The 26,431-nt window shown below is 41.5% G+C and overlaps 1 protein-coding gene across 1 annotated transcript; it reads right to left on the bottom strand.

Moving 5' to 3' along the window:
* Positions 1–1,372: 1,372 nt before the first annotated feature.
* LOC134311993 (tripartite motif-containing protein 16-like) lies at positions 1,373–25,881 on the bottom strand. Its single transcript, XM_062993641.1, has 9 exons — positions 25,872–25,881; positions 25,308–25,564; positions 22,713–22,808; positions 22,445–22,587; positions 21,992–22,007; positions 20,408–20,567; positions 19,045–19,104; positions 13,873–14,365; positions 1,373–1,388 (listed from the first exon to the last, which is right to left on the bottom strand). The coding sequence occupies exons 1-9, from the start codon at positions 25,879–25,881 to the stop codon at positions 1,373–1,375; spliced, it is 1,251 nt and encodes a 416-aa protein (XP_062849711.1).
* Positions 25,882–26,431: the final 550 nt, after the last annotated feature.

The raw sequence follows: 26,431 nt of genomic DNA, 5'->3' as shown, positions 1-26,431 counted from the left end.
ACGAGTTGAGTTTTTACCAAAAAGTTCCATTTTGGTTTCATCTGACCACATGATATTCTCCCAATCCTCTTCTGGATCATCCATATGCTCTCTGGTAAACTTCAGACGGGCCTGGACATGTACTGGCTTAAGCAGGGGGACACGCCTGGCACTGCAGGATTTGAGTCCCTCTCGGCGTAGTGTGTTACTGATGGTAGCCTTTGTTAATTTGGTCCCAGCTCTCTGCAGGTCATTCATCAGGTCCCTCCGTGTAGTTCTGGGATTTTTGCTCACTGTTCTCATGATCATTTTGACCCCACGGGATGAGATCTTGACCCCAAGGGAGATTATCAATGGTCTTGTATGTCTTCCATTTTCTTACAATTGCTCCCACAGTTGATTTATTAACACCAACCTGCTTGCCTATTGTAGATTCACTCTTCCCAGCCTGGTGCTCCGTACCTTAGGGGTCACTAAGGAAAAAAAATATATGAACAGCAAAATCCGTACCCTCGGTTTAGTAATCCGTACCCTCGGTTTAGTAATCCGTACCCTCGGTTTAGTAATCCGTACCCTCGGTTTAGTAATCCGTACCCTCGGTTTAGTAATCTACGGAGCCGTGATCTTCATAAACAGCTGGTTCTTCTAAGATTTCAGTGCATCTGTGGCCACAGACGTACGTATAATATTTACATTTACATTTTCAGCATTTAGCAGACGCTTTTATCCAAAGCGACTTACACAATGAGCAATTGAGGGTTAAGGGCCTTGCTCAGGGACCCAACAGTGGCAACTTAGTGGTGGCGGGACTTGAACCGGCAACCTTCTGTTTACTAGTCCAGTACCTTAACCACTAAGCCATCACTGGCCCATAATACATGAACATGGTTCATAATACATGAACATTTGATGATACATGTATATTATTGCTTATGTATTCATTAACGTCATAAAACGTTTTTATTTTGTCAAATGTGGCATTTGTTGTCAGCATGTATTATTGTTTTCACATATGAAACTTATTTCTCCTCCTATTCGTTGCTAGGTATTGGTGAGGATTTCTTCACCGTGAGCATTGCATATTAACCCCATCATGAATAGGCTGGATCTAATTGAGCATTACTTTCACTTGGGCATAAAATATGAGGAAATCCTGTATATTCTTTGTGTAAAACACAGGATAGTTATCAGCATGAAGACCCTTAAAAGAGTCTTGAAAAGAAACAGACTTTTTCGCAGGAAGGATTTTGACAACTGGTTAGATATTATTAATGTCATACAGGAAGAACTCCAAGGCTCAGGCATTTTGCATGGATATAGGTGGATGTACAGTAAATGCAAGGCAAGAGGACTGAGTGTTCGCAAAGAAGATGTGCGACTTATTTTGTCCACTCTAGATCCACTGAGCACTGAAATGCGAAGAAAAAGAAGATTACACAGAAGAGCATACTTTGCAAAAGGCCCCAATTTTGTATGGCATGTTGACTCTTACGACAAATTGAAACAATTTGGCATATGTATTAATGGTGGTATTGACAGATTCTCAAGGAAAATGTTGTGGCTAAATGCATACTGCACTAGCAGTGACCCCAGAGTTATTGGAGGCTACTTCCTTGAGTCCTTCCTTCCACAGTAAAAGAGCTTGGTGGAACAGCCCGAATCATTAGGACAGATATGGGAACAGAAAACAGCACGGTCAGGAACATTCAACAGTACTTGCGCCACAGTGATGGTGATCCACAAGCTGGAGATAGATGCTTTATCTATGGCCGCAGTACTAGCAACCAGAGAATAGAGAGCTGGTGGGGTTTCCTGCGAAAGGAATGTATGGAATTCTGGCTTGAACACTTCCATCAACTTAAAAATGATGGGAACTTTGATGGAGACTTTTTAGACAAGAACCTCATCTTATTTTGCTTCCTGGGCCTGATACAGGTAATCTTTTCAATAACATTCCCATGCCTATTCCTATATGGTATACATACTTTGAGTTGTTAGTTCATTAGCTATACCAATGTTGTACCTTTACTTGTAGGTCCTTTTTTCATTGTAAATTTACAAAGTGCACCCATATAGTTGGTACATTCACATCTGTGTTGTATGTTCTTTTTCCACACCTTGTCAGTGTCAATGCTGTACAAAGAAAGGCTTACTGACTCAAACATAGTCAGTATTGGCCCTGTGGTAATCCCATTACATTCATGAATGGGGTAGAAAGAGCTGATCAGTTGTGGAGCTACAGATGGGCTACAGTTACAACTGTACTTTTACAAAGTGTACCTATGTATGTATATGTCTGTATATGCATAAGTGTATATGTAAGCTAGGAGTATCTAGAAAAATGGTAACGAAGTGTATATTATATTGAGTAATTTTTGTGCAAGGTGAAATATGCTAAGTTGTATAATAATGTTCATACATATGCATAATAATGTTTAAAACATTAAAAAGTAATTGTACAAACCACTGTCATCCTCTTGAAACCAACTGTAATATGTTAAATTGAGATGCTGGTAATAAAAAACTTTACAAGAATATAAGCACTATATGTTAGAAACCTAAATCTAAAAACCTTTTTCTATTTTATCTTACAGGATGAGTTGGATTCTGTTAAAGATACCTGGAACAGCCACCTCATTCGCCCTTCAAGGAATGAACTTGTACCCCATGGTCAGCCAGATGTGATGTACACGCTTCCGGAGTTATATGGCACAGAGGACCACTTATGCCTTGTGCAACCGGTAGATTGTACCACCTGTGAAGATCAGTGCACTCACCGTTGTGATGTACCTTGTGACAAGGATGTGTTCACCATGTGTATACACATCATGGCACAGCACCAACTCAGTGTCCCTATAGATGTGTATGGTGCCCTTGACCTCTATCTGTCCTTAAGGCAGGAGCTGACTACACTGTTAAATCTTGGCAGATAAAGAGCAAGGTAAAAAGTTTAATAAGAATAATTGAAATGATTTCTGTCAGCACAGGCGTAACAATTGGTTAGTCATTAGTATCAGTAGACTTTTTTTTCAGTATAGTTTTGTCCTACTCTAGATTCTTAATATTAGTTAAACTGCTTCTGTAATAAAATCACATTTAACCGAATGAAGGGCAAGATTTTCATATTAAAAAAACATTTTTATTTAATAGAACAAAGATTGTCTCATACAAATTTTCTCTGTTTGTTAACAGAAGCATGTACATTTTTAAACTATTAAATAGTAACTCCCAGGAGTTCCCCAGTTTCAATGAGCAGTGTTCTTGTAAAAATGCTCTTAAATAAATGTTAAATTGAATATGTGTTTCTGAGGTTCTTTCACAGAAAGGAAAAATTCTAAGACTAACAAAACTGCAGAACGATACTGGTAACAGCAGTGATTTGTAACAGTAACAGTGGGACAAATGATAATTAATGATAACACAGATCTGTTTTAACTTATCTGTTGAACATTAAACTACAACCCCAAATCAGAACAAGTTGGGACTGTATGGAACATGCAAATAAAATAAAAATGTTCCTTGCTTTTATTTGATTGCAGACAGTTTGAACCCCAAATATTAAATTTTTTGTCTGCTCAACTTCATTTCATTTCATTAATAAAAATCCATTCCTGCATTTTAGTCCTGCAACACATACCAAAAAAAGTTGGGACAGGGGCAATTTATGGCTAGTAATAAGGTGAAAAAAACAAATAATGATGCGATTTTAAACAAGTTATGTCAACAGGTGATTGTAACTGGGTTGCTCAGGTGGTGCAGCCGTAAAAACACACGCTGGAACCAGAGATACATCGAGAAGCTAGATGGGGTCTCTCTCATAACTAATGCAATTAGGACCTCTGCTGGCTGATTGATGGCACCTGCACAGAGATGAGAAAATAGTTTTTTACACTCCATACACAGTGCTGAGCTGCACTGCACTCGTCAAAGTGTAGGTGATAAGATGCATACGGCATGCTGCCCATGTGTCGGAGGGTTAGCTTTGTTGGATCAGCATTGGTGGAGAGGAAGCATGACGCAATAGGGAAATTGGCCAAGGGCGCAAACTTAAGCTGAACGCCCGTGATCTTCTATCACTCAGACAGCACTGCATCAAGAACCGCCACTCAACAATAGCTGATATAACCACTTGGGTGAGGGATTACTTTATCAAACCTTTGACAAGCACTACAATATGGAGTTACATTCACAAATGCCACTTAAAACTTTAAATGCTTTACTGTCCCAATATTGACAAAAACACATTTAATAAAATGATCAAGAATATTTCACAGAAAATATGTAATTACCACGCACCAGTGCAAAAACGGAGGAATTTCCCTAGACGAACATCACTGCAATTCCTGATGAACCTCTTAAGGAAATCCATGATTTGATTTTCTCGGTTACTGAGGCCTTCATGTTGAAGAATGGCCACAACCTTTCTTGTTGTAGGAGTGAGACAAGTCATCAATTCATCTAATCCTCCTGGAGGCAATCTCAATCCTTTCAACACATGGCTCCACTGCTCTGCTATGTAAGCAGGATGTTGCACAATTTCTTTGTGTGCCACCTCAAGTAATGTTTTTCTGGCATTTGTCTCAGTGACAAGAAGTTTCACATCATGAGCCTCTAAGAATTCAAACCATTCTTCACTTTCACAGACAGATAAAAAGTCTCTCATTGCTTGTTCAGCAAGTTGCTTTTCCTCTGAAGGAATTGTTTCCAAAAATGCTGCAAAGAGGTCATCCTCAGTAAATTCTAGTCCAAGAGAGTAGCAGAGGAAGGGTTTGGCAAGCACAACGGGGAAGTACTTAACAGTGTTATAACCTAGTACCATCATTTTGGCTACAAAGTCCCATTCATCTTTCATGTCATGTCTTGTCATTGGTACTTTCAGTGTATTTCCTGTCGTACATTTCATAAAAAAAGTCTCCCAGTACTCACTCAGTGCATCCCGCAAAATCCCACCATTATCCTCCCCCTTTTCAGTGATACCATTAGGCAGAATCATCTCAACTTCTACTAGTGAGTCATTTACTGATAACAAGCCATCTTTAAAAGCAGCATTCACGTCTTGAAAAACATTTCCCCTCCGAAGCCTTAACTTTGTGATGTGTGGTGGTTGAAATGCTTCTTGATCAGGGAATAAATGTTGTGCCCCTTCAAATGGATCCAGTGGAATTGTGTCATCAAGTATTACATCTTCTTGCAAGAAAGCGTAACCAATCTGGATTTCTTCATCAACTGAAATGGCACTTAAATCTTGTGTTGGATTAACTGTATCTTCAATCAACACCACACTGTCTACTGGAAGAGACAGTGAATCTACAATGACATTGCCAATTTTTGCTGTGGAAATGTTTGCAACAGAGGTAGATGGTTCGTCCAGTGATTCCTCTGCTGTGGTGGTGGCTGTGTATTTTTTTTTGCAAGACAGATAAAGTCTTAGTATTTTTACTTTCTTTAATTCATATTGGTCACCCAGTGTGGTCAGAGGATCTAGCTCTTCCTCAAGAAAGTCTCTTATCGTTATTTCAAATTCAGTTATGGCACCCAATTTGTTTCTTCCATTTGGAAAGAATAGTTTTTTCCCACATTCTAAAAGCTCTGCCATTGTAGCAGTCTTTATAGCTTTAAGGTGCCTGATTCCACCTCCTCGTTTCCCTCTGACTTGAACAAATGATTTACCCACTTCCTCAAATAAACCCATTTGGTAATTCCGCTCTGCTTTTTGAGCATTTGAGTTTCCATACAATTTTTGAGAACGATTATCCTGATGTTTTCTCTTCCAGGCGTGTCTTTCTTTCAGTTTTGACATTAGATTTTCAGTTGCCTTGGTACTGCTCATTCCCTCGGATGTGGCCACTTCCCTTCTGCAGTACTGTCTTATTGCTATGCGGTCTCCAAATCTGGGCACATATTTCATCAGTTGTTCATCTGACATGCTGTTAACAGCACAACAGTCAATCTATGGGAAATATACAAAAGAACATATTTAAGAAAAATATGACTGAAACTTCAAGTCTTCAGGTATGACTATAATAATAAGTCTAGACTCTTTAAAATGGTTTTCAATGGCTATTTGTCTGCTGCTTTTTTGGACTGTTATTGAGTTTTGATCTATGACACACACACAAACACTCACACATACATACATGTACAGGTATGATCTGCTTTACATATGTTTTATATATGTAAAACAGATCAGGCTGCCAACAACGCCATCTTCTCTTATTAGACAGACTTGACCTTGGGCTTACATTATCTGACCAAACTAAGAAATCCTCTCCTTTCTGAGTGTTGTTGCACTTCCTTTGCTGTCAGAATAATGTTCATTATCAAATATACACCATGAATATCATATAAAAAACAGTTGGTCGTTAAAACGTAATCCCAATGGCAATATTTTCCTGTACCAGATTTAATACATGTACATAAATAAAATCCAATATATGCCCATATTTATGCAAACTATATACACTACATTGCCTAAAGTATTCGCTCACCTGCCTTCACACACATATGAACTTGAGTTCATCCTGAAAAACTTACCATATAGAAGCACGTTGTTTACAATTACTGACTGTAGTCCATCTGTTTCTCTACATACTTTTTAACCTGCTTTTACCTTGTTCTTCAATGGTCAGGACCCCCCACAGGACCCCCACAGAGCAGGTATTATTTAGGTGACACACCAGCGCTGCTGGAGTTTTTAAATACTGTGTCCACTCACTGCCCACTTTATTAGACACTCCTACCTAGTTGGTCCACCTTGTAGATGTAAAGTCAGAGACAATTGCTCATCTATTGCTGCTGTTTGAGTTGCTCATCTTCTAGACCTTCATCAGTGGTCACAGGACGCTGCCCACGGGGTGCTGTTGGCTGAATATATTTGGTTGGTGGATGATTCTCAGTCCAGCAGTGACAGCGAGGTGTTTAAAAACTTCAGCAGCACTGCTGTGTCTGATCCACTCATACCAGCACAACACACACTAACACACCACCACCATGTCAGTGTCACTGAAGTGCTGAGAATCATCCACCACCTAAATAATACCTGCTCTGTGGGGGTCCTGACCATTGAAGAACAGGGTAAAAGCAAGTTAAAAGGCATGTAGAGAAAGAGATGGACTACAGTCAGTAATTGTAGAACTAGAAAGTGATTCTATGTATTATGTTTTTCAGGATAAACTTAAGTTCATATGCATGAACAGGTGAACAAATACTTTTGGCAATATAGTGTATGAAACCTATTCAAAATTGGAACAATTTCATATATTTACATATATGTGTGGCCCATAGAAATATGTATGCTCACGTGAGTTTGTGTAGTCTTAGTTATGTATATAGCGAGAGAGGGAGAGCCAACCGAGCTTCGAACCTGGGACTTCAGATTCTCGATGTAAAAGTAATAACTAAACATCACACTGCGCCATCTGGATACTTTAGGATGTGAGTTTGAATTAAACCTTAAAAATATTACATTTTGTGTGGGTTATTCCTGTTTCCACTTCTACGTGGATTAGGGGTCGAACCTCCGTTCCTATGTGCCTTCGCTTGCCGTGTGGTTTGATAATATGAGATGCATGTGGGAGAATGTACCTTAACATTGCACATACACATAGAGACTCAGTAACGGGTCTGTATTTAATTTTAAACAAATACATCACCATAAAACATGTATACAAAACACTCCAGTTAAGATGTAAAGTTGAATTTAATACTAAAACCACTAATAACGGTGTGTGAAGAAAATACAAGGTGCTTTTTGCTACTTACTGTTTACCTCCATGATAATTTAGCCACTTCATGGTCTCGTTATGTTACTTGCTTATATTTACCTTTTCATCACGGAAAGTCGAAACAGTAATGTCGTCCAATTGTCTGCCTTCTTTAAGAAATGTCAAGAAACTGTCCATTATTTCAAATTTAAGTTAAAATGAGTTCTATGTGGCATATAAACTAGAGTTGCTGTGGGAATTCACGAGTTTTGAAAGTACCATTTACGATTACTATGGAGTGACCCCTAAGGGGCTCCGTAGATTACTAAACCGAGGGTACGGATTATATCTAATATATAATATATTAAGCTGTAAAAAGATGCTTTATCCTCTTCAATGCTTCGCAACTGTATTACCGTAAAACGGGGTTTAGGCACACAGTAAAACTTGTAGCGCAGTTAGTGTGACCGCGGACGGACTTTAAACTAAGAGTAAACTGAGGGTACGGTTTACTAAACCGAGGGTACGGATTACTAAACCGAGGGTACGGTTTACTAAACCGAGGGTACGGATTACTAAACCGAGGGTACGGTTTACTAAACCGAGGGTACGGATTACTAAACCGAGGGTACGGATTACTAAACCGAGGGTACGGATTAGGGTACGGTTTACTAAACCGAGGGTACGGATTACTAAACCGAGGGTACGGATTACTAAACCGAGGGTACGGTTTACTAAACCGAGGGTACGGTTTACTAAACCGAGGGTACGGATTACTAAACCGAGGGTACGGATTACTAAACCGAGGGTACGGTTTACTAAACCGAGGGTACGGATTACTAAACCGAGGGTACGGTTTACTAAACCGAGGGTACGGATTACTAAACCGAGGGTACGGTTTACTAAACCGAGGGTACGGATTACTAAACCGAGGGTACGGATTACTAAACCGAGGGTACGGTTTACTAAACCGAGGGTACGGATTACTAAACCGAGGGTACGGTTTACTAAACCGAGGGTACGGAACACTAAACCGAGGGTACGGAACACTAAACCGAGGGTACGGATTACTAAACCGAGGGTACGGATTACTTATATTACGGATATAAGTTATCATGCCTGTCACAACAGGGAAAAGGATTCGTTCGGCACTTTCAATTGAGTATATACGAGTGGTACCCTTGGCTCACCGGCTCCGAGATGCATTGCAAATTGTATTGCTGGGAATGCCTTGTATTTGCAACTGATCGACATGGTGTTTGGATGTATGATGAAGACTCTTTGCATTGTGCTGATGGATTTAATGCGCGTCTGAATGATTTTGAGTTTTGCTTTTTGCTTCACACATTTAATGGCATTTTTGCGTATTCAGACGTGCTTTTTGCAATATTGCAGAACAAAACACTGGATGTACAGTACAGCCTCAGGCGCTCCGAGTGCACAAAAAGGTCTGGGCCAAAAAGACCTTCGTGCACACTACCACCAACTCCACAGCAATATTCTGGACAAGATTATTTTCCAGACACAGAGCAGATTTCAAGACCATGGAAAATTTATGTTTCTCTCCCTCCTTGACCCCCGGTAGTTTCAGGCACACCGAAAAAAGAAAGGAAGAGAAAGGAAGAAAGGTAGGAAGAAAGGAAAGAAAGTAAAGAAAGGCAGGAAGATAAGGAGGAAGGAAGGAAGGAAGGAAGGAAGGAAGGAAGGAAGGAAGGAAGCTTTCTCCAGCTTAACACAGAGTCATGAAACCTTATTTGATCTGCCCCAACTAAAAACAGAACTGACTGTAATGTATGCCATGACTGATTTTGAAGGTAAAAGTCCAGCTGATCTCTTTGATTTCCTCCAGCAGATAAATCTGGGTGAGAGCATGGGGCAGATATACAAATTAGCATGTTTGGCGGTGACTATCCCTGTATCCACTGCTTCTGTCGAGCGGGCATTCTCAGCTCTAAAGCGAATTAAAACATATGCCAGAAATACAACAGAACAGGCTCGACTTTCAGCATTAGCACTGATGGCAATAGAAAAGGACCTCTTGATAAAACTTCAGTGCATGGACACTCTATACAACAGGGTCATTGAACTTTTCTTAAAGAAAAGAAAGGAGGATGGATTTTGTGTACAAATAATCATGAGTTTTGGTGAGTAAAATGCATTTTATTGTCTTTTTTAAAATAATATTTTCATTTTATTATCTTATTATTGATGCATTTTGATGTGTGTCGCAGCTGTGGCTGCAGTGGAAGGACTGTATGTAGGACCATAATGATGTTATTAAGAGGTGGATTTATTCAGGCAATATGCCACTGAAGGCCTAGTTGTGAAATACAAGGCTCGCCACTACCTTTTAGTCATATGATCCTTCATTTATTTATCTTCAGTAGGCACTTTTTATGATCACAGTGAGTCAAGCACCATCCATAAATACTGGGCACAAGGCAGCAATACTCCCTGGACAGGCCATTAATCCATCACAGATTAACACACACTTACTCTATTACCTATTTACTCACTTTTATGTGTATTTATTTACATCTATTTAAAATGGTTAAAAAAGTAATATTATTCTTTGTATTAGTACAAGGCAGTGTTTGTGTTAATATTGACAATCTATATATTATATATACACCGATCAGCCATAACATTAAAACCACTTCCCTGTTTCTACACTCACTGTCCATTTAACAGCTCCACTTAACATATACAACCACTTTGTAGTTCTACAATTTCTGACTGTAGTCCATCTGCGTCTCTACATATTTTTTTACCTGCTTTAATTTTGTTCTCCAATAGTCAGGACCCCCACAGGACCACCACAGAGCAGGTATTATTTAGGTGTTGGATCATTCTCAGCACTGCAGTGACACTGACATGGTGGTGGTGTGTTAGTGTGTGTTGTGCTGGTATGAGTGGATCAGACAAAGCAGCACTTCTGGAATTTTTAAATACCGTGTCCACTCACTGTCCACTCTATTAGACACTCCTACCTAGTTGGTCCACCTTGTAGATGTAAAGTCAGAGACGATCGCTCATCTATTGCTGCTGTTTGAGTCGGTCATCTTCTAGACCTTCATCAGTGGTCACAGGACGCTGCTCATAAGGTGCAGTTGGCTGGATATTTTTGGTTGGTGGACTATTCTCAGTTTAGCAGTGACACTGAGATGGTTAAAAACTCCAGCAGCGCTGCTGTGTCTGATCCACTCATGCAAGCACAACACACACTAACACACCACCATTATGTCCTGTGATCCTGTGAAGATGGAACCGATTTCCAAATATGGTCAAAAACCATCAGTTAGGATGTGGAAGCCGTGTCCTTTTCTCCCAAACTAATACTGCTGTCCAGAACGTATTCCTGCATTACACCCGTTTCTAGGTGGACATCACTAGTGTGCCTAAACCTGGAGTTTGTTTGTGTTGGGTAAATTTAATATAATAGCAAAGGTGCAGCTATATTATTATTTCTATATGAACGTGTGTTGAGAAATTTTAAAAGCATGAAAATTTTAGAAATAAAAACACATTGACCTTGTGATTATAGTAAAATGTATTGATTGTTATTAAATACAATTTGTTTATTAGGATTTTAACGTCATGTTTTACACTTTGGTTACATTCATGACAGGAACGGTAGTTACTCATTACACAAGGCTCATCAGTTCAAAAGTTTATATCGCAACACAGTCCTGGTCAACTTAGTGTCTCCAATTAACCTTACTTGCATGTCTTTGGACTGTGGGAGGAAACCGGAGCCCCCGGAGGAAACCCAAGCAGACATGGGGAGAACATCCAAACTTTACACAGAAAGGACGCGGACCGCCCCACCTGGGGATCGAATCCAGGACCTTCTTGCATTTAAATACAGTAGAATATTAGATGCTATACATTGCAGTATCATATTGTAAAACCCAAAACCCACATTTGTTTAGAATCATGTGTTATACTGTCTCACTTGTTCTCTCATATGATTAAAATCTGAAAAAGTTTGGTTTAAAGAAACAAGAAGAACAAGCTCAGTTTGAACTGTACAAGCCTATCAATGTCTCCTAGTGGCAGATCTTAAAATTACATCAGTGATTAAAGCAGCTTTGTCCAAAATCACACACTAACGTACTTATATAGCATGTCTAATTAGTGAACTTCGAATAATGTAGTTACTCCCTATGTAGCAAATGGGATGCGGTTCGGAACACAGCCTGGAAATCACTGTAAAATCACTTAAATATGACATTTTGTAAACTGCAGACTGTGATGTATTAAATGGAATTATGAATAAATGTGTGTTCAAATCAAAACACTCTTAAGAGGAGTAAATACAAGGGTAAATCTACAGTGTATCACAAAAGTGAGTACACCCCTCACATTTCTGCACATATTTTATTATATCTTTTCATGGGACAACACTATAGACATGAAACTTGGATATAACTTAGAGTAGTCAGTGTACAGCTTGTATAGCAGTGTAGATTTACTGTCTTCTGAAAATAACTCAACACACAGCCATTAATGTCTAAATAGCTGGCAACATAAGTGAGTACACCCCACAGTGAACATGTCCAAATTGTGCCCAAAGTGTCAATATTTTGTGTGACCACCATTATTATCCAGCACTGCCTTAACCCTCCTGGGCATGGAATTCACCAGAGCTACACAGGTTGCTACTGGAATCCTCTTCCACTCCTCCATGATGACATCACGGAGCTGGTGGATGTTAGACACCTTGAACTCCTCCACCTTCCACTTGAGGATGCGCCACAGGTGCTCAATTGGGTTTAGTCCATCACCTTTACCTTCAGCTTCCTCAGCAAGGCAGTTGTCATCTTGGAGGTTGTGTTTGGGGTCGTTATCCTGTTGGAAAACTGCCATGAAGTTTTCGAAGGGAGGGGATCATGCTCTGTTTCAGAATGTCACAGTACATGCTGGAATTCATGTTTCCCTCAATGAACTGCAGCTCCCCAGTGCCAGCAACACTCATGCAGCCCAAGACCATGATGCTACCACCACCATGCTTGACTGTAGGCAAGATACAGTTGTCTTGGTACTTCTCACCAGGGCGCCGCCACACATGCTGGACACCATCTGAGCCAAACAAGTTTATCCTGGTCTCATCAGACCACAGGGCATTCCAGTAATCCATGTTCTTGGACTGCTTGTCTTCAGCAAACTGTTTGCGGGCTTTCTTGTGCGTCAGCTTCCTTCTGGGATGACGACCATGCAGACCGAGTTAATGCAGTGTGTGGCGTATGGTCTGAGCACTGACAGGCTGACCTTCCACGTCTTCAACCTCTGCAGCAATGCTGGCAGCACTCATGTGTCTATTTTTTAAAGCCAACCTCTGGATATGACGCCGAACACGTGGACTCAACTTCTTTGGTCGACCCTGGCGAAGCCTGTTCCGAGTGGAACCTGTCCTGGAAAACCGCTGTATGACCTTGGCCACCATGCTGTAGCTCAGTTTCAGGGTGTTAGCAATCTTCTTATAGCCCAGGCCATCTTTGTGGAGAGCAACAATTCTATTTCTCACATCCTCAGAGAGTTCTTTGCCATGAGGTGCCATGTTGAATATCCAGTGGCCAGTATGAGAGAATTGTACCCAAAACACCAAATTTAACAGCCCTGCTCCCCATTTATACCTGGGACCTTGACACATGACACCAGGGAGGGACAACGACACATTTGGGCACAATTTGGACATGTTCACTGTGGGGTGTACTCACTTATGTTGCAGCTGTTTAGACATTAATGGCTGTGTGTTGAGTTATTTTCAGAAGACAGTAAATCTACACTGCTATACAAGCTGTACACTGACTACTCTAAGTTATATCCAAGTTTCATGTCTATAGTGTTGTCCCATGAAAAGATATAATGAAATATTTGCAGAAATGTGAGGGGTGTACTCACTTTTGTGATACACTGTATTTCTGAAACATTTACTTCTGATCCTGTTAAATCTTTCACTGTGAATTATCCTGGTGTTAACATGAGCTACATTCAGTAAGATTAAACTTAGTGTAGAAGATTTAGTGTGGAAGATCAAATGCAGCATCAATAAATTAAAAAAACACAATAAACCCACATACATTCATACAGAAGTACAAGATGTGCAGTCCAAACATTGTAAAGCCTTAAAAGATAAAATAAAATTATGTAGTGCAATAAAATATTCAAAAATAACGTCCTGCTGTACCCTTTACAAACCGAAAACCCCGGGTAGAGTGGCTTAGTGAATGTGGTCTGAACTCTGAAGAGAAGCTTCATTGTATCAGAGACGCTGTAGAAGGACAGAGCTCCTGCTCTGTAATCCACATACACTCCTATTCTAGAGGAACTCGGCATTATGGGAATTTCAGTTCCTTTGTTATTGTGCCAGAATGAAAATCTCGATGTAGAACAGAACAAAATCCAGGACTGATCATTCCATCCAAACCAACACTCATCACCACGTCCCTTCCTGCTGATGCTTTTATATGACACTGCAATATAAACCCCATCATTCCCACTCCACTCAACCTCCCAGTAACAGCGTCCACTCACACTCTCTCTACACAGAACCTGAGTGTAAAAATCAAATCTATCTGGATACAACTGTTCTGTTTCACTGTAGCTCACCACTTTGTTCTCCTCAGACAGAAGGACGTGTTTATTTACTGTGTTTGGATCCAGTGTGAACTGACAGAAATCTGATGGAGAGGAAAAACACCAGTGAAGAGAAAAATTTAAACATTTGTACACTATAAGATCAAAAGTATGTGGACACCTGATCATTACTATAGAGTGGGCCTTTCCACTTAACCATATAAAAGCTTCAATTCTTCTGGGAAAACTTCTTACAACATTATGGAGCGTGTCTGTGGGAATTTGTGTCAATTTTGTCAAAAAAGATTTGTGTAGTAGCACTGATGTTGGATAAGAAGACCTTGTCACAATCTGCGTTTCAATTAATCCTGAAGGTATTCAGTAGAATTAGGGTCAGAACTCTGCAGGCCTCTGAAAATACCAAACTCATCATCACATCTTTATGGACCTCACAGGGAAACAGTAATGCTGAAACTGCAAGAGGCCTTCCTCAAACTGTTGCCAGAACTTGATTAGTTTGGATTAATTGAGTTTATGCAGTTAGACCAGTTAGCAGTGGGAGTGGCTAAAACAGATAAGCTAATAAATTGGAAGTGGTGGGGTGTCCACATACTTTTGGTTATACAGTGTATATATGTATATAGTCTACTGTAGGTTCTGATATTGCTGTGTTTATGTTTGTGTGATTAATAGACTTACATTGTGTCACACTGCTAGCCTCTGTGTGCTCATATGTGCCACGCCCCCCTTCTCCGTGAGCACACTCACTCCTGCCATGCCTCACTCCTGATTGGTCCTCCTGAGCAATCAGCCCCAGCTGATCCTAATCAGGGACCATTTAAAAGGAGAGCTGTGGAACAGGCTGGTGGGGGTTATTTTGGTCTGGACTCTTTTGGACTCTTTTGGACTCTTTTGGACTCTTTTGGACTCTTTTGGACTCTTTTGGACTCTTTTGGACTCTTTTGGACTCTTTTGGACTCTTTTGGACTCTTTTGGACTCTTTTGGACTCTTTTGGACTCTTTTGGACTCTTTGCTTCTTGACTTTTGTCTGTCCTTGTGTATTTACCTTGTTTGTTCTTGTTTCATGTTCTCCTTCTTTGTTCTTGTTAGCCCTGTTTAGTTTGTTAGCTTTGTTAGTTTGTTAGTTTTGTTAGCCTAGTTTATCATGTTTAGTTTGTCTAGTCCTGTTTAGTCTAGTCTGTCTTGTTTGCTTAGTTTGTCATTAATAAATATTATTTAGTTTGAACATCGCTGCGTGTGTGTCCGCCCCCTTTGTCTTGTGTTAGTCTCGACCCCCGCGTGACATAATAACCCCGCTTTATTTCTTAGGACACAGCAAGATGTCTTTTGTCCAGTCATTCCCGGAATTTGACTCTCTGCGGTTACCTCAGACCTTCACTCTCGGTCGGCCAGCTCCTTATGATGGAAGCAACCATAGTGTTGAAGCCTTCCTCCTTCAGAGCCGGCTCTATTTGCAGTACCTCAGTGACCCTAAGCCCACTGAACAACAGCAAGTGCTGTTTATGATGTCTCGGCTTAGTGGTGCAGCTCGCAGATGGGCTAGGAAGCTCTGGACTGAGAAGGGAGCTGAGCTTAACTCGGTGCAAGGGTTTGAGGGCCTCATGCGAGATAAATTTTCAGGTACTCTGGTTCGGGTGAGTCCTTTGCCAGGTCCGTCTGTTTCCTTGACTCGTAGTCAGTCTAAGTCTTTGGTTAGGAAAGTTTATGATTGTATCCTGCCAGTTTGGGTAGCTTTACGTTCGCCAGTGTCAGTCAGTCCAGTCCATGTCTTCTTCACTAGTTCTAACTAGTCCAGCTAATGTGTCGAGTCCAGTTAACTCTGTCAGTCAGCCTGTCATGTCTTGTCCGTCTGTCCAGTCTTGTCCTAGTCCGTCTGTCCAAGTCTGTCCTGTGTAAGTCAGGTTCAGTGAGTTCTAGTTTGTCTAGTTATGTTCCATGTTCCATGTTCATCGGTCTCGGTCAGTTCTAGGTGTCAGTCAGCAGGACAGGGTTTCAGAGATGGTCTGTCTGTACTTTCTGGCCCTCCTGCCGCCCAGGCAGAGTCAAACAGTTCCAAGTCCTCTCCAGTTTTGTTTCCAGCTAAAGTTCCAAGCTTTATGTTCCAGTCTGCAGAGTTCAAGCCACAGTTTACTACAGACAATCCTCCTTCAGCTCTCCTGCTGCCGCCTTCAGGTTCCGAGCAACTGATTCAAGACGAATCTTCAGGTTCCGAGCAACTGATTCAAGACGAATCTTCAGGTTCCGAGCAACTGATTCAAGACGAATCTTCAGGTTCCGAGCAGCTGATTCAAGAAACCTCACCAAGTTCCGAGCAGCTGATTCAAGAAACCTCACCAAGTTCCGAGCAGCTGATTCAAGAAACCTCACCAAGTTCCGAGCAGCTGATTCAAGAAACCTCACCAGGTTCCGAGCAGCTGATTCAAGACGCTTCACCAGGTTCCGAGCAGATGATTCAAGATGAATCTTCAGGTTCCAAGCAGCTGATTCAAGATGAATCTTCAGGTTCCAAGCAGCTGAGACAAGAAACCTCTTCAGGTTCCAAGCAGCTGAGTCAAGAAACCTCTTCAGGTTCCAAGCAGCTGAGTCAAGAAACCTCTTCAGGTTCCAAGCAGCTGAGTCAAGAAACCTCTTCAGGTTCCAAGCAGCTGATTCAAGACGTCCCTCCAAGGTTCAAGCAGCTGATTCACGACGTCCCTCCAGGTTCCAAGCAGCTGATTCAAGATGTCCCTACAGGGTTCAAGCAGCTGGTTCAAGTCGTCCCTCCAGGGTTCAAGCAGCTGATTCACGTCGTCCCTCCAGGTTCCAAGCAGCTGATTCAAGACGTCCCTCCAGGGTTCAAGCAGCTGTTTCAAGACGTCCCTCCAGGGTTCAAGCAGCTGACTTCAGACGCCTCCCCAGGGTCCTCGCAGCTGACTCAAGGAGTTTCTCAAGGGTTTTTGCAGTGGATTAATGATGTTTCTCCAGTGTTTTCACAGCTGACTTCGGACGCCTCTCCAGGGTCCTTGCAGCTGGTTAATGATGTTTCCCCAGTGTTTTCGCAGCTGACTTCAGATGCCTCTCCAGGGTCCTCGCAGCTGAGTGATGTTTCTCCAGTGTTTTTGCAAGTGACTTTGGACACCTCCAGGGTCCTCACAACTGTTTCAAGGAGTTTCTCAAGGATTTTCTCAGCTGACTTCGGACGCCTCTCCAGGGTCCTCGCAGCTGAGTGACGTTCCTCCAGTGTTTTCGCAAGTGACTTTGGACACCTCTTCAGGGTCCTCACAGCTGTTTCAAGGAGTTTCTCAAGGATTTTCACAGCTGACTCAAGGAGTTTCTCAAGGGTTGTTGCAGCTGATTAATGACGTTTCTCCAGTATTTTCGCAGTTGACTTCGGACGCCTCTCCAGGGTCCTCACAGTTGTTTCAAGGAGTTTCTCAAGGATTTTCGCAGCTGACTTCAGACACCTCTGCAGGGTCCTCGCAGCTGACTCAAGGAGTTTCTCAAGGGTTTTTGCAGCTGATTAATGACGTTTCTCCAGTGTTTTCGCAGCTTATTTCGGACGCCTCTTCTCAAGGGTCCTCGCAGCTGACTTTGGACGCCTCTTCTCAAGGGTCCTCGCAGCTGACTCCGGACGCCTCTTCTCAAGGGTCCTCGCAGCTGACTCCGGACGTCTCTCCTCAAGGGTCCTCGCAGCTGACTCCGGACGCCTCTCCTCAAGGGTCCCCGCAGCTGTCTCCGGACGCATCTCCTCAAGGGTCCACGCAGCTGACTCCCGAAGCCTCTTCGCCAGGTTCCTCGCAGCTGACTCCCGAAGCCTCTTCGCCAGGCTCCACGCAGCTGGTTCCTGTTCTTGAGTTGGCGCCCCCAGATGGCGCTCCTGTTTCTGAGTTGGCGCCCCCAGATGGCGCTCCTGTTCCTGTGTTGGTGTCCTCCGATGGCACTTCTGTTCCTGAGTTGGTGCTCCCCGATGGCACTCCTGTTCCCGAGTTGGTGTCCTCCGACGGCACTTCTGTTTCCTTGTTGGTGCCCCCTGATGGCACTCCTGTTCCCGAGTTGGTGTCCTCCGACGGCACTTCTGTTTCCTGGTTGGTGCCCCCAGATGGCGCTTCTGTTCCCGAGTTGGTGTCCTCCGATGGTACTTCTGTTCCAGAGTTGGCGCCCCCCGACGGCACTCCTGAACTCTCGTAGGCACCCCTAGATGGTACTTCTGTTTCCTCGTTGGCGCCATCCGTTGGCGCTTCTGTTCCCAAGATGGCGCCCCCTGATGGCGCTCCTGTTTCTGAGATGGCGCTCCCTGATGGCGCTCCTGTTTCTGAGATGGCGCTCCCCGATGGCGCTTCTGTTTCTGAGTTGGCGCTTCCTGACAGCGCTCCTGTTTTCGTGTTGGCACCCCTAGATAGTGCTTCTGGCTCCCTGTAAGCGCCCCCTGATGTTCTTGTTAGCCCTGTTTAGTTTGTTAGCTTTGCTAGTTTGTTAGTTTTGTTAGCCTTGTTAGTTTGTTAGCTTTGTTAGCCCTGTTTAGTTTGTTAGCTTTGTTAGTTTTGTTAGCCTAGTTTATCATGTTTAGTTTGTCTAGTCCTGTTTAGTCTAGTCTGTCTTGTTTGCTTAGTTTGTCATAGTCCCTGTTTAGCCTAGTTTATCATGTTTAGTTTGTCTAGTCCTGTTTAGTCTAGTCTGTCTTGTTTGCTTAGTTTGTCATTAATAAATATTATTTAGTTTGAACATCGCTGCGTGTGTGTCCGCCCCATTTGTCTTGTGTTAGTCTCGACCCCCGCGTGACACATTGTAGAAACTCTCGTCTGGTTTGTGGTTCAGGTGAAGAAATTATCCAGATTTTTCTCACTACAAAAACACAGAAGCACAAACACAATTACACTTCATTCATTCATCCATTCATTTTCGATAACTGATTCAGCCTGGTCTGGGTCATGGTGGATCCATCGCCACCTAGAGCAAAAATACACCTGAGAAAAGGTGCCACTCTATCACAGAGCACCAGATACTCACACATTCATTCACTCCATCACACATTTATTCAATTCCTCACACATTCATCCCTGCCTTTTCTGCCAACCAGATGTTTACAAGATGATAGACCCTGTATTATAGCTGCCACATTGGAGTCGTGTCCTTCTGCCTAGCCATTTTTGGCAGGAGAGACACAGATGATCGACATGTCAGTTAATTTTAATTGACAATCACCTTGTCTTGTCAGGTGTTTATTCACTCCAGGTAGAAGTGTTTCTATGGGTGTGTTCGAAAAGCTAGTGTGCTGTCTACATAGGCAGCATTTTACGTCATCCTGTGTGCGCTCCCGAGAAGGAGGCTGTTCGAAATCCTAGATGCCTTAATATCCTCACTACTGAGGCATCTTAAAATTTCAATGTTATTTTGGCTCAAGAACGAGTGAGCATCCGACGCTGCCTTAGTGATCAAGGCAATCCCAGAATTCATTGCGGGTTGGGTGCTCTTCTCTCACAGAAAAATAAACATGGCTGACGGGGCGGAGAAACGAATGAGAGTTATTTTCAAATGTAAATAAAATATTACTGATTTTTAACTTGTATAAACTTGTACCGAGTGTTTTTTTATTTGCAAGTTCGAGCCTGTCAGGAAATGTAACCGTTATCGGTACATGAAGGGAAATGTTATATTGACGTTAGCGTGCTGTGCTACCTCAGTTCATTGGTTTTAATGGCAAGATGCTAAATGCTAAACGTGAAACCCGATGGAATCGCTGTCTAAGTAGCGCGTTCGAATAACCTGACTTATAAGTCATTGACTTATTAGAATCCTCTCTACTGAGGCGGCTGCCTATGTAGACAGTAAGACAGCAAGGCAGCTCCCTAGGTTTTCGAACACACCCTATATATCACAGTTTCTCCCTCTTAGACTTGTCAGCATCTCTGTCTGGCAAACCTGCTTTTCTCTGTAAAACTGTGATGCTGGGCTCGATCCAGCATATTTTATCTATTTTAATGGAACTTGCGGCAGTTTGAGGATTTCATGTTTGGAACCGCCCTGGATAAGTTGGCTGCCAAAGCAAACCCCTTTTTCCAGGGCAGCCCACATATAGTGAGTTGAGATGTATGTTTTGTTTAACACTTTGATTGGATACAGCATAAAATTGAGATCTGTAGCTCACCTCCTCCTGATATCTTCTTGTTCTCGTCTTTACAAAAGTCTTCTAGTTTCTCTCTGAGCTGAGACATGGACTTTGTAACACTATTGTAAGTGAGTAGAGGATTTAATGTAATGGCTGGTGATTCTGCAGGTCCAGCAGAGACCAAATGTGACTGGAATGTCTACAAAGATGTCAAAGGACAAAAAAGAAAAAGTAACTATGGATGAAAACATTCACTTAATTACCAAGCTTCCCAAATTTTAAGGTTTTGCAATTGGAGGGATCCTGGTGGATTTGGGGTTACATTTAAATTGTCTTTTAACACTGATGTGTGAATTACACAGCAATAGTTTTAACATTTTCGATAACTGATTCAGCCTGGTCTGGGTCATGGTGGATCCATCGCCACCTAGAGCAAAAATACACCTGAGAAAAGGTGCCACTCTATCACAGAGCACCAGATACTCACACATTTATTCACTCCATCACACATTTATTCAATTCCTCACACATTCATCCCTGCCTTTTCTGCCAACCAGATGTTTACAAGATGATAGACCCTGTATTGTAGCTGCCACATTGGAGTCGTGTCCTTCTGCCTAGCCATTTTTGGCAGGAGAGACACAGATGATCGACATGTCAGTTAATTTTAATTGACAATCACCTTGTCTTGTCAGGTGTTTATTCACTCCAGGTAGAAGTGTTTCTATGGGTGTGTTCGAAAAGCTAGTGTGCTGTCTACATAGGCAGCATTTTACGTCATCCTGTGTGCGCTCCCGAGAAGGAGGCTGTTCGAAATCCTAGATGCCTTAATATCCTCACTACTGAGGCATCTTAAAATTTCAATGTTATTTTGGCTCAAGAACGAGTGAGCATCCGACGCTGCCTTAGTGATCAAGGCAATCCCAGAATTCATTGCGGGTTGGGTGCTCTTCTCTCACAGAAAAATAAACATGGCTGACGGGGCGGAGAAACGAATGAGAGTTATTTTCAAATGTAAATAAAATATTACTGATTTTTAACTTGTATAAACTTGTACCGAGTGTTTTTATTTGCAAGTTCGAGCCTGTCAGGAAATGTAACCGTTATCGGTACATGAAGGGAAATGTTATATTGACGTTAGCGTGCTGTGCTACCTCAGTTCATTGGTTTTAATGGCAAGATGCTAAATGCTAAACGTGAAACCCGATGGAATCGCTGTCTAAGTAGCGCGTTCGAATAACCTGCCTTATAAGTCATTGACTTATTAGAATCCTCTCTACTGAGGCAGCTGCCTATGTAAACAGTAAGACAGCAAGGCAGCTCCCTAGGTTTTCGAAAACACCCTATATATCACAGTTTCTCCCTCTTAGACTTGTCAGCATCTCTGTCTGGCAAACCTGCTTTTCTCTGTAAAACTGTGATGCTGGGCTCGATCCAGCATATTTTATCTATTTTAATGGAACTTGCGGCAGTTTGAGGATTTCATGTTTGGAACCGCCCTGGATAAGTTGGCTGCCAAAGCAAACCCCTTTTTCCAGGGCAGCCCACATATAGTGAATTGAGATGTATGTTTTGTTTAACACTTTGATTGGATACAGCATAAAATTGAGATCTGTAGCTCACCTCCTCCTGATATCTTCTTGTTCTCGTCTTTACAAAAGTCTTCTAGTTTCTCTCTGAGCTGAGACATGGACTTTGTAACACTATTGTAAGTGAGTAGAGGATTTAATGTAATGGCTGGTGATTCTGCAGGTCCAGCAGAGACCAAATGTGACTGGAATGTCTACAAAGATGTCAAAGGACAAAAAAGAAAAAGTAACTATGGATGAAAACATTCACTTAATTACCAAGCTTCCCAAATTTTAAGGTTTTGCAATTGGAGGGATCCTGGTGGATTTGGGGTTACATTTAAATTGTCTTTTAACACTGATGTGTGAATTACACAGCAATAGTTTTAACATTATTACTGATATGCCAGTGATAAAAAATATCTTCTACATTGGCCACTTAGCATCTGCTTTTTGTCCGATTCTGGATTTTCTCAGTGATGTTACCTGGAGGAAATAGATGGCATGCTTGATTAATATTTCAGCTTGACTCACTGCAGCTTTCTCCTGATCTCTGATCAGTTGTGTAACTTCAGAGCATCTTCTCCTAATGGAGCTGATCAGTTCAGTACAGATCCTCTCAATGTTCTTCACTGTTGTCTGTGCAGAGCTCTGTTAGGAAATAAAGAAAGAAGAAACATTTCTAACAGAGATATTTTATTAAAAACACCTTTCTTCTTGATGTTCTGATCCTGAAAAAGCTCTTTCAGCAGTCAGTTCTTCTTCTTCAAACTCACCTTGTGAGACTTCACAGCTTTTCTCAGCTTCTGAATCTCCTCCTCTCTGTTCTGGAGTCTCTGCTGTGATTCTTTATGCAACTTCTCCAACTTCTTCTGCTCAGAAATAGCAATTATAATTAAAATTGGGTGTGTTAAAAAATAAAGTCAAAAATGTACATACAGTTGGCAGAAGCATGTATTTCGTGTCTTGTGATATAAAATGATAAAAGATATGCACCTTTGTTTGAAATAAACTTTTATGAATTTGAATTTAAGTTTTTTGAGATTTTGCTAATTATCTGATTGTTCATGAATTTACATTCAGGAACTTTATTAATTTGAAGGTGCAGAAAGTTCTGTACCTTCATTTAACTTTGAGGCATGCTCTCCTAATTTTTGGTTAATAATTACCATTGTCTAAAAAATTATCACCTTATGCTCTGAAAATTTCGATTGAAGTTCGATTTGATAAACAAATGCTACATTGCCATGAGTTTAAAAGATAATCTGCCCCTGCTTCTAAAACAAAAATGCAGTGTTTAACTTTTATTTAATTGCACAGTTTGAACCCAAGATATTTCATGTTTCATCTGCTCATCTTCATTTTATTTGTAATAAATGAATAAATAACTCAATAATGATGTGATTCCAAACAGGTGATGTCAACATGTGACTGAAAATTATTGAAATGTTTAAAAACAATGAACCTCAAAAAAAGATTGGAAGGCGTTTGCATATTTCTCCCTCTACAGTGCATAATATCATTGAATGATTTAAGGACTGCCACTCAACAATAGCTGATATAATCACATGGGCATGGGATAATTTTGGCAAACCTTTGTCGTGCTCTACAATACGGAGTTACAGCACAAATGCTACTTAAAACTTTACTGTGCAAAAAAGAAGCCTTATGTTAACCATGTCCAGGAGCGACGTCGACTTCTCTGTGCTCTGAGGCATCTAGGAAGGACCATCACACAGTGGAAACATGTATTGTGTTTAGATGAATCAGCATCCCAGGTCTTTTTTGGAAAAAATGGACGACGTGTGCTCCGGACCAAATAGGGAAAGGACCATCCAGACTGTTATCAGCAACAAGTCCAAAAGCCAGGGTCTGTCATGGTATGGGGTGTGTCAGTACCAGGGTCTGTCATGGTATGGGGTGTGTCAGTACCAGGGTCTGTCATGGTATGAGGTGTGTCAGTACCAGGGTCTGTCATGGTATGGGGGTGTGTCAGTACCAGGGTCTGTCATGGTATGGAGGTGTGTCAGAACCAGGGTCTGTCATGGTATGGGGGTGTTTCAGTACCAGGGTCTGTCATGGTATGGGGTGTGTCAGTACCAGGGTCTGTCATGGTATGGGGTGTGTCAGTACCAGGGTCTGTCATGGTATGGGGTGTGTCAGTACCAGGGTCTGTCATGGTATGGGGTGTGTCAGTACCAGGGTCTGTCATGGTATGGGGGAGTGTCAGTACCAGGGTCTGTCATGGTATGGGGGTGTGTCAGTACCAGGGTCTGTCATGGTATGGGGGTGTGTCAGTACCAGGGTCTGTCATGGTATGGGGGTGTGTCAGTACCAGGGTCTGTCATGGTATGGGGTGTGTCAGTACCAGGGTCTGTCATGATATGGGGGTGTGTCAGTACCAGGGTCTGTCATGGTATGGGGGCGTGTCAGTGCCCTTGGCAAAGGTAATTTACACTTCTGTGATGGCAGCATTAATGCAGAAAAGTACATTGAGATCTTAGAGCAACATCTGCTGCCTTCAAGACGTCGTCTTTTCCAGGGACGTTCATGCATTTTTCATGCAAACTGTGTTTTTTTTTTTTATTTGCACTTTCCATGCTGTACCAACTTTTTCTGATTTGCAGTTGAATCAAGTAAAACACTTAGCTTACTAAAGCTCACTTGATTGTGGACAGTATGGTTTTGTTTGAGTATTTTATTTAATCAAGAAAATAAATGACCACCAACTGGAACTACAAGAAAAACAAATCCCCTTAGTTACTTAATTAAGCACTCACTCACTCACTCACTTGCTTAACCGCTTATCCAATCAGGGTCGCAGGGGGGTGCTGGAGCCTATCCCAGCTTTTCAATGGCAGCAAGGCACATAGAAACACCCTGGATTGGGCGCCAATCACAGGGCAGATACACATACACACACCCATTCACCTATAGGGCAATTCAGTGTCTCCAATTAACCTGACTGCATGTTTTTGGACTGTGAGAGGAAACCGGAGCTCCCAAAGGAAACCCACGCAGACACAACCAAATTTTAATGAGAATTCTGTTTAGTTAGACTACACCAACCTTGAGTCTTGATTACTGCAGCCATGTTTAATCTAAACTTCACTCAAAAAAAAAAAAAACTATTTGGCAATGTAACACATCAGAATGGTATGACCAAGCTGGTCTTTGTACCAAAATGAATTCAATTAAATTTAATAAATTAAATTAAATACATTTTAATTAAGTTACTTATAGGTCTGAAAAATTATAACAAAGCTACTGTATCTCTAAGGCTCTAATTTGTCTAATTTCAGAGGTTTTAAAACCGGTTAATGTGCAAACTAATCAATCACTTGTATTAGAATATTGTATAACAGTTTTACCTGTTTTTCAGTTCTTTCTCCTGCAGCTGATATTGTATCATGTCCTTTATGATCATCCATGATGCACAACATGCAGATACACTGCTGATCAGTACGACAGTAAACCTCCAGCAGTTTATCATGCTGAGAGCAGATCTGCTCCTGGAGTCGTCTGGAGGCTTTAACCAGCTTGTGCTTCTTAAAAGCAGGAGATTCATAGTGAGGCTGGAGGTGAGTTTCACAGTAAGAAGCCAAACACACCAGACAGGATTTAACAGCTTTGTGTTTGATTTCAGTACAGAAACTAATAGTGGCTCTTAAGAACTAAATGTCCCAGGGGCTCTCACACTCATTATAGCTGCAGATGAATTCAGCATCATATAAGCTGGATCTGAATTCAGTCTTGATTCTGTTTCACCAGTGCACTTGGGTCCAGAATCAGTATGGTGCCATCCAACTGTGTCATTCAACATCACTATATTACAGCCACCTAAAGATTTGTCTGGTTAGTTAAAATACAGATTTAAACTCTTGGATGTTCAGCAGGTAAAGTGGAGAAGGGTCTGGCTTCAGACATGCACTCACAGCCTGACATGTAGCCAGACTTTATTGGGAGAAGTGGATACTCCAGTCACTGTGAGAAGTTTTGTATGTGTATTGGTGGTGTTGGGTTAATTTGACATAATAGCAAAGGTGCAGCTGTATTATTTTCTACATGCTGCTGCCAAATAGTAAATAAACAAAATACAGATGTTTTATATGAACATGTGTTGAGGAATTTTAAAAGTGTAAAAACATTAGAAATAAAAACACACTGAACGTGTGATTATAGTAAAGTTTATTGGTTGTTAAATACAGTAGAATATTAGATGCTATACATTGCAGAATCATATTGTATAACACAAAACCTACATGTGTATAGAATCATGTGTTATAGAATCACTGTAACGTCTCACAGGATCAGACTTTTTCTCTAACGTGATTAAAATCTGGAGAATCTGCAGGTGATTTTGGTTTGCAGATAAATGGGAACAAGACTTATTAGAGAGGAACAAGTTGAGTTTAAATTGTACATGCCAATCAATGTATCCCAAGAGTGGAGTTTAAAGTTACATCAGTGTTTAAAGCAGCACTACTGTACCTAA

The sequence above is a fragment of the Trichomycterus rosablanca genome, chromosome 4 (genome assembly GCF_030014385.1).
Source record: "Trichomycterus rosablanca isolate fTriRos1 chromosome 4, fTriRos1.hap1, whole genome shotgun sequence".
NCBI classification, from domain to species: Eukaryota; Metazoa; Chordata; class Actinopteri; order Siluriformes; family Trichomycteridae; genus Trichomycterus; species Trichomycterus rosablanca.
The sequence above is the reverse complement of the archived record's forward strand: the minus strand, read 5'-3'. Positions and strand labels throughout refer to the sequence as shown.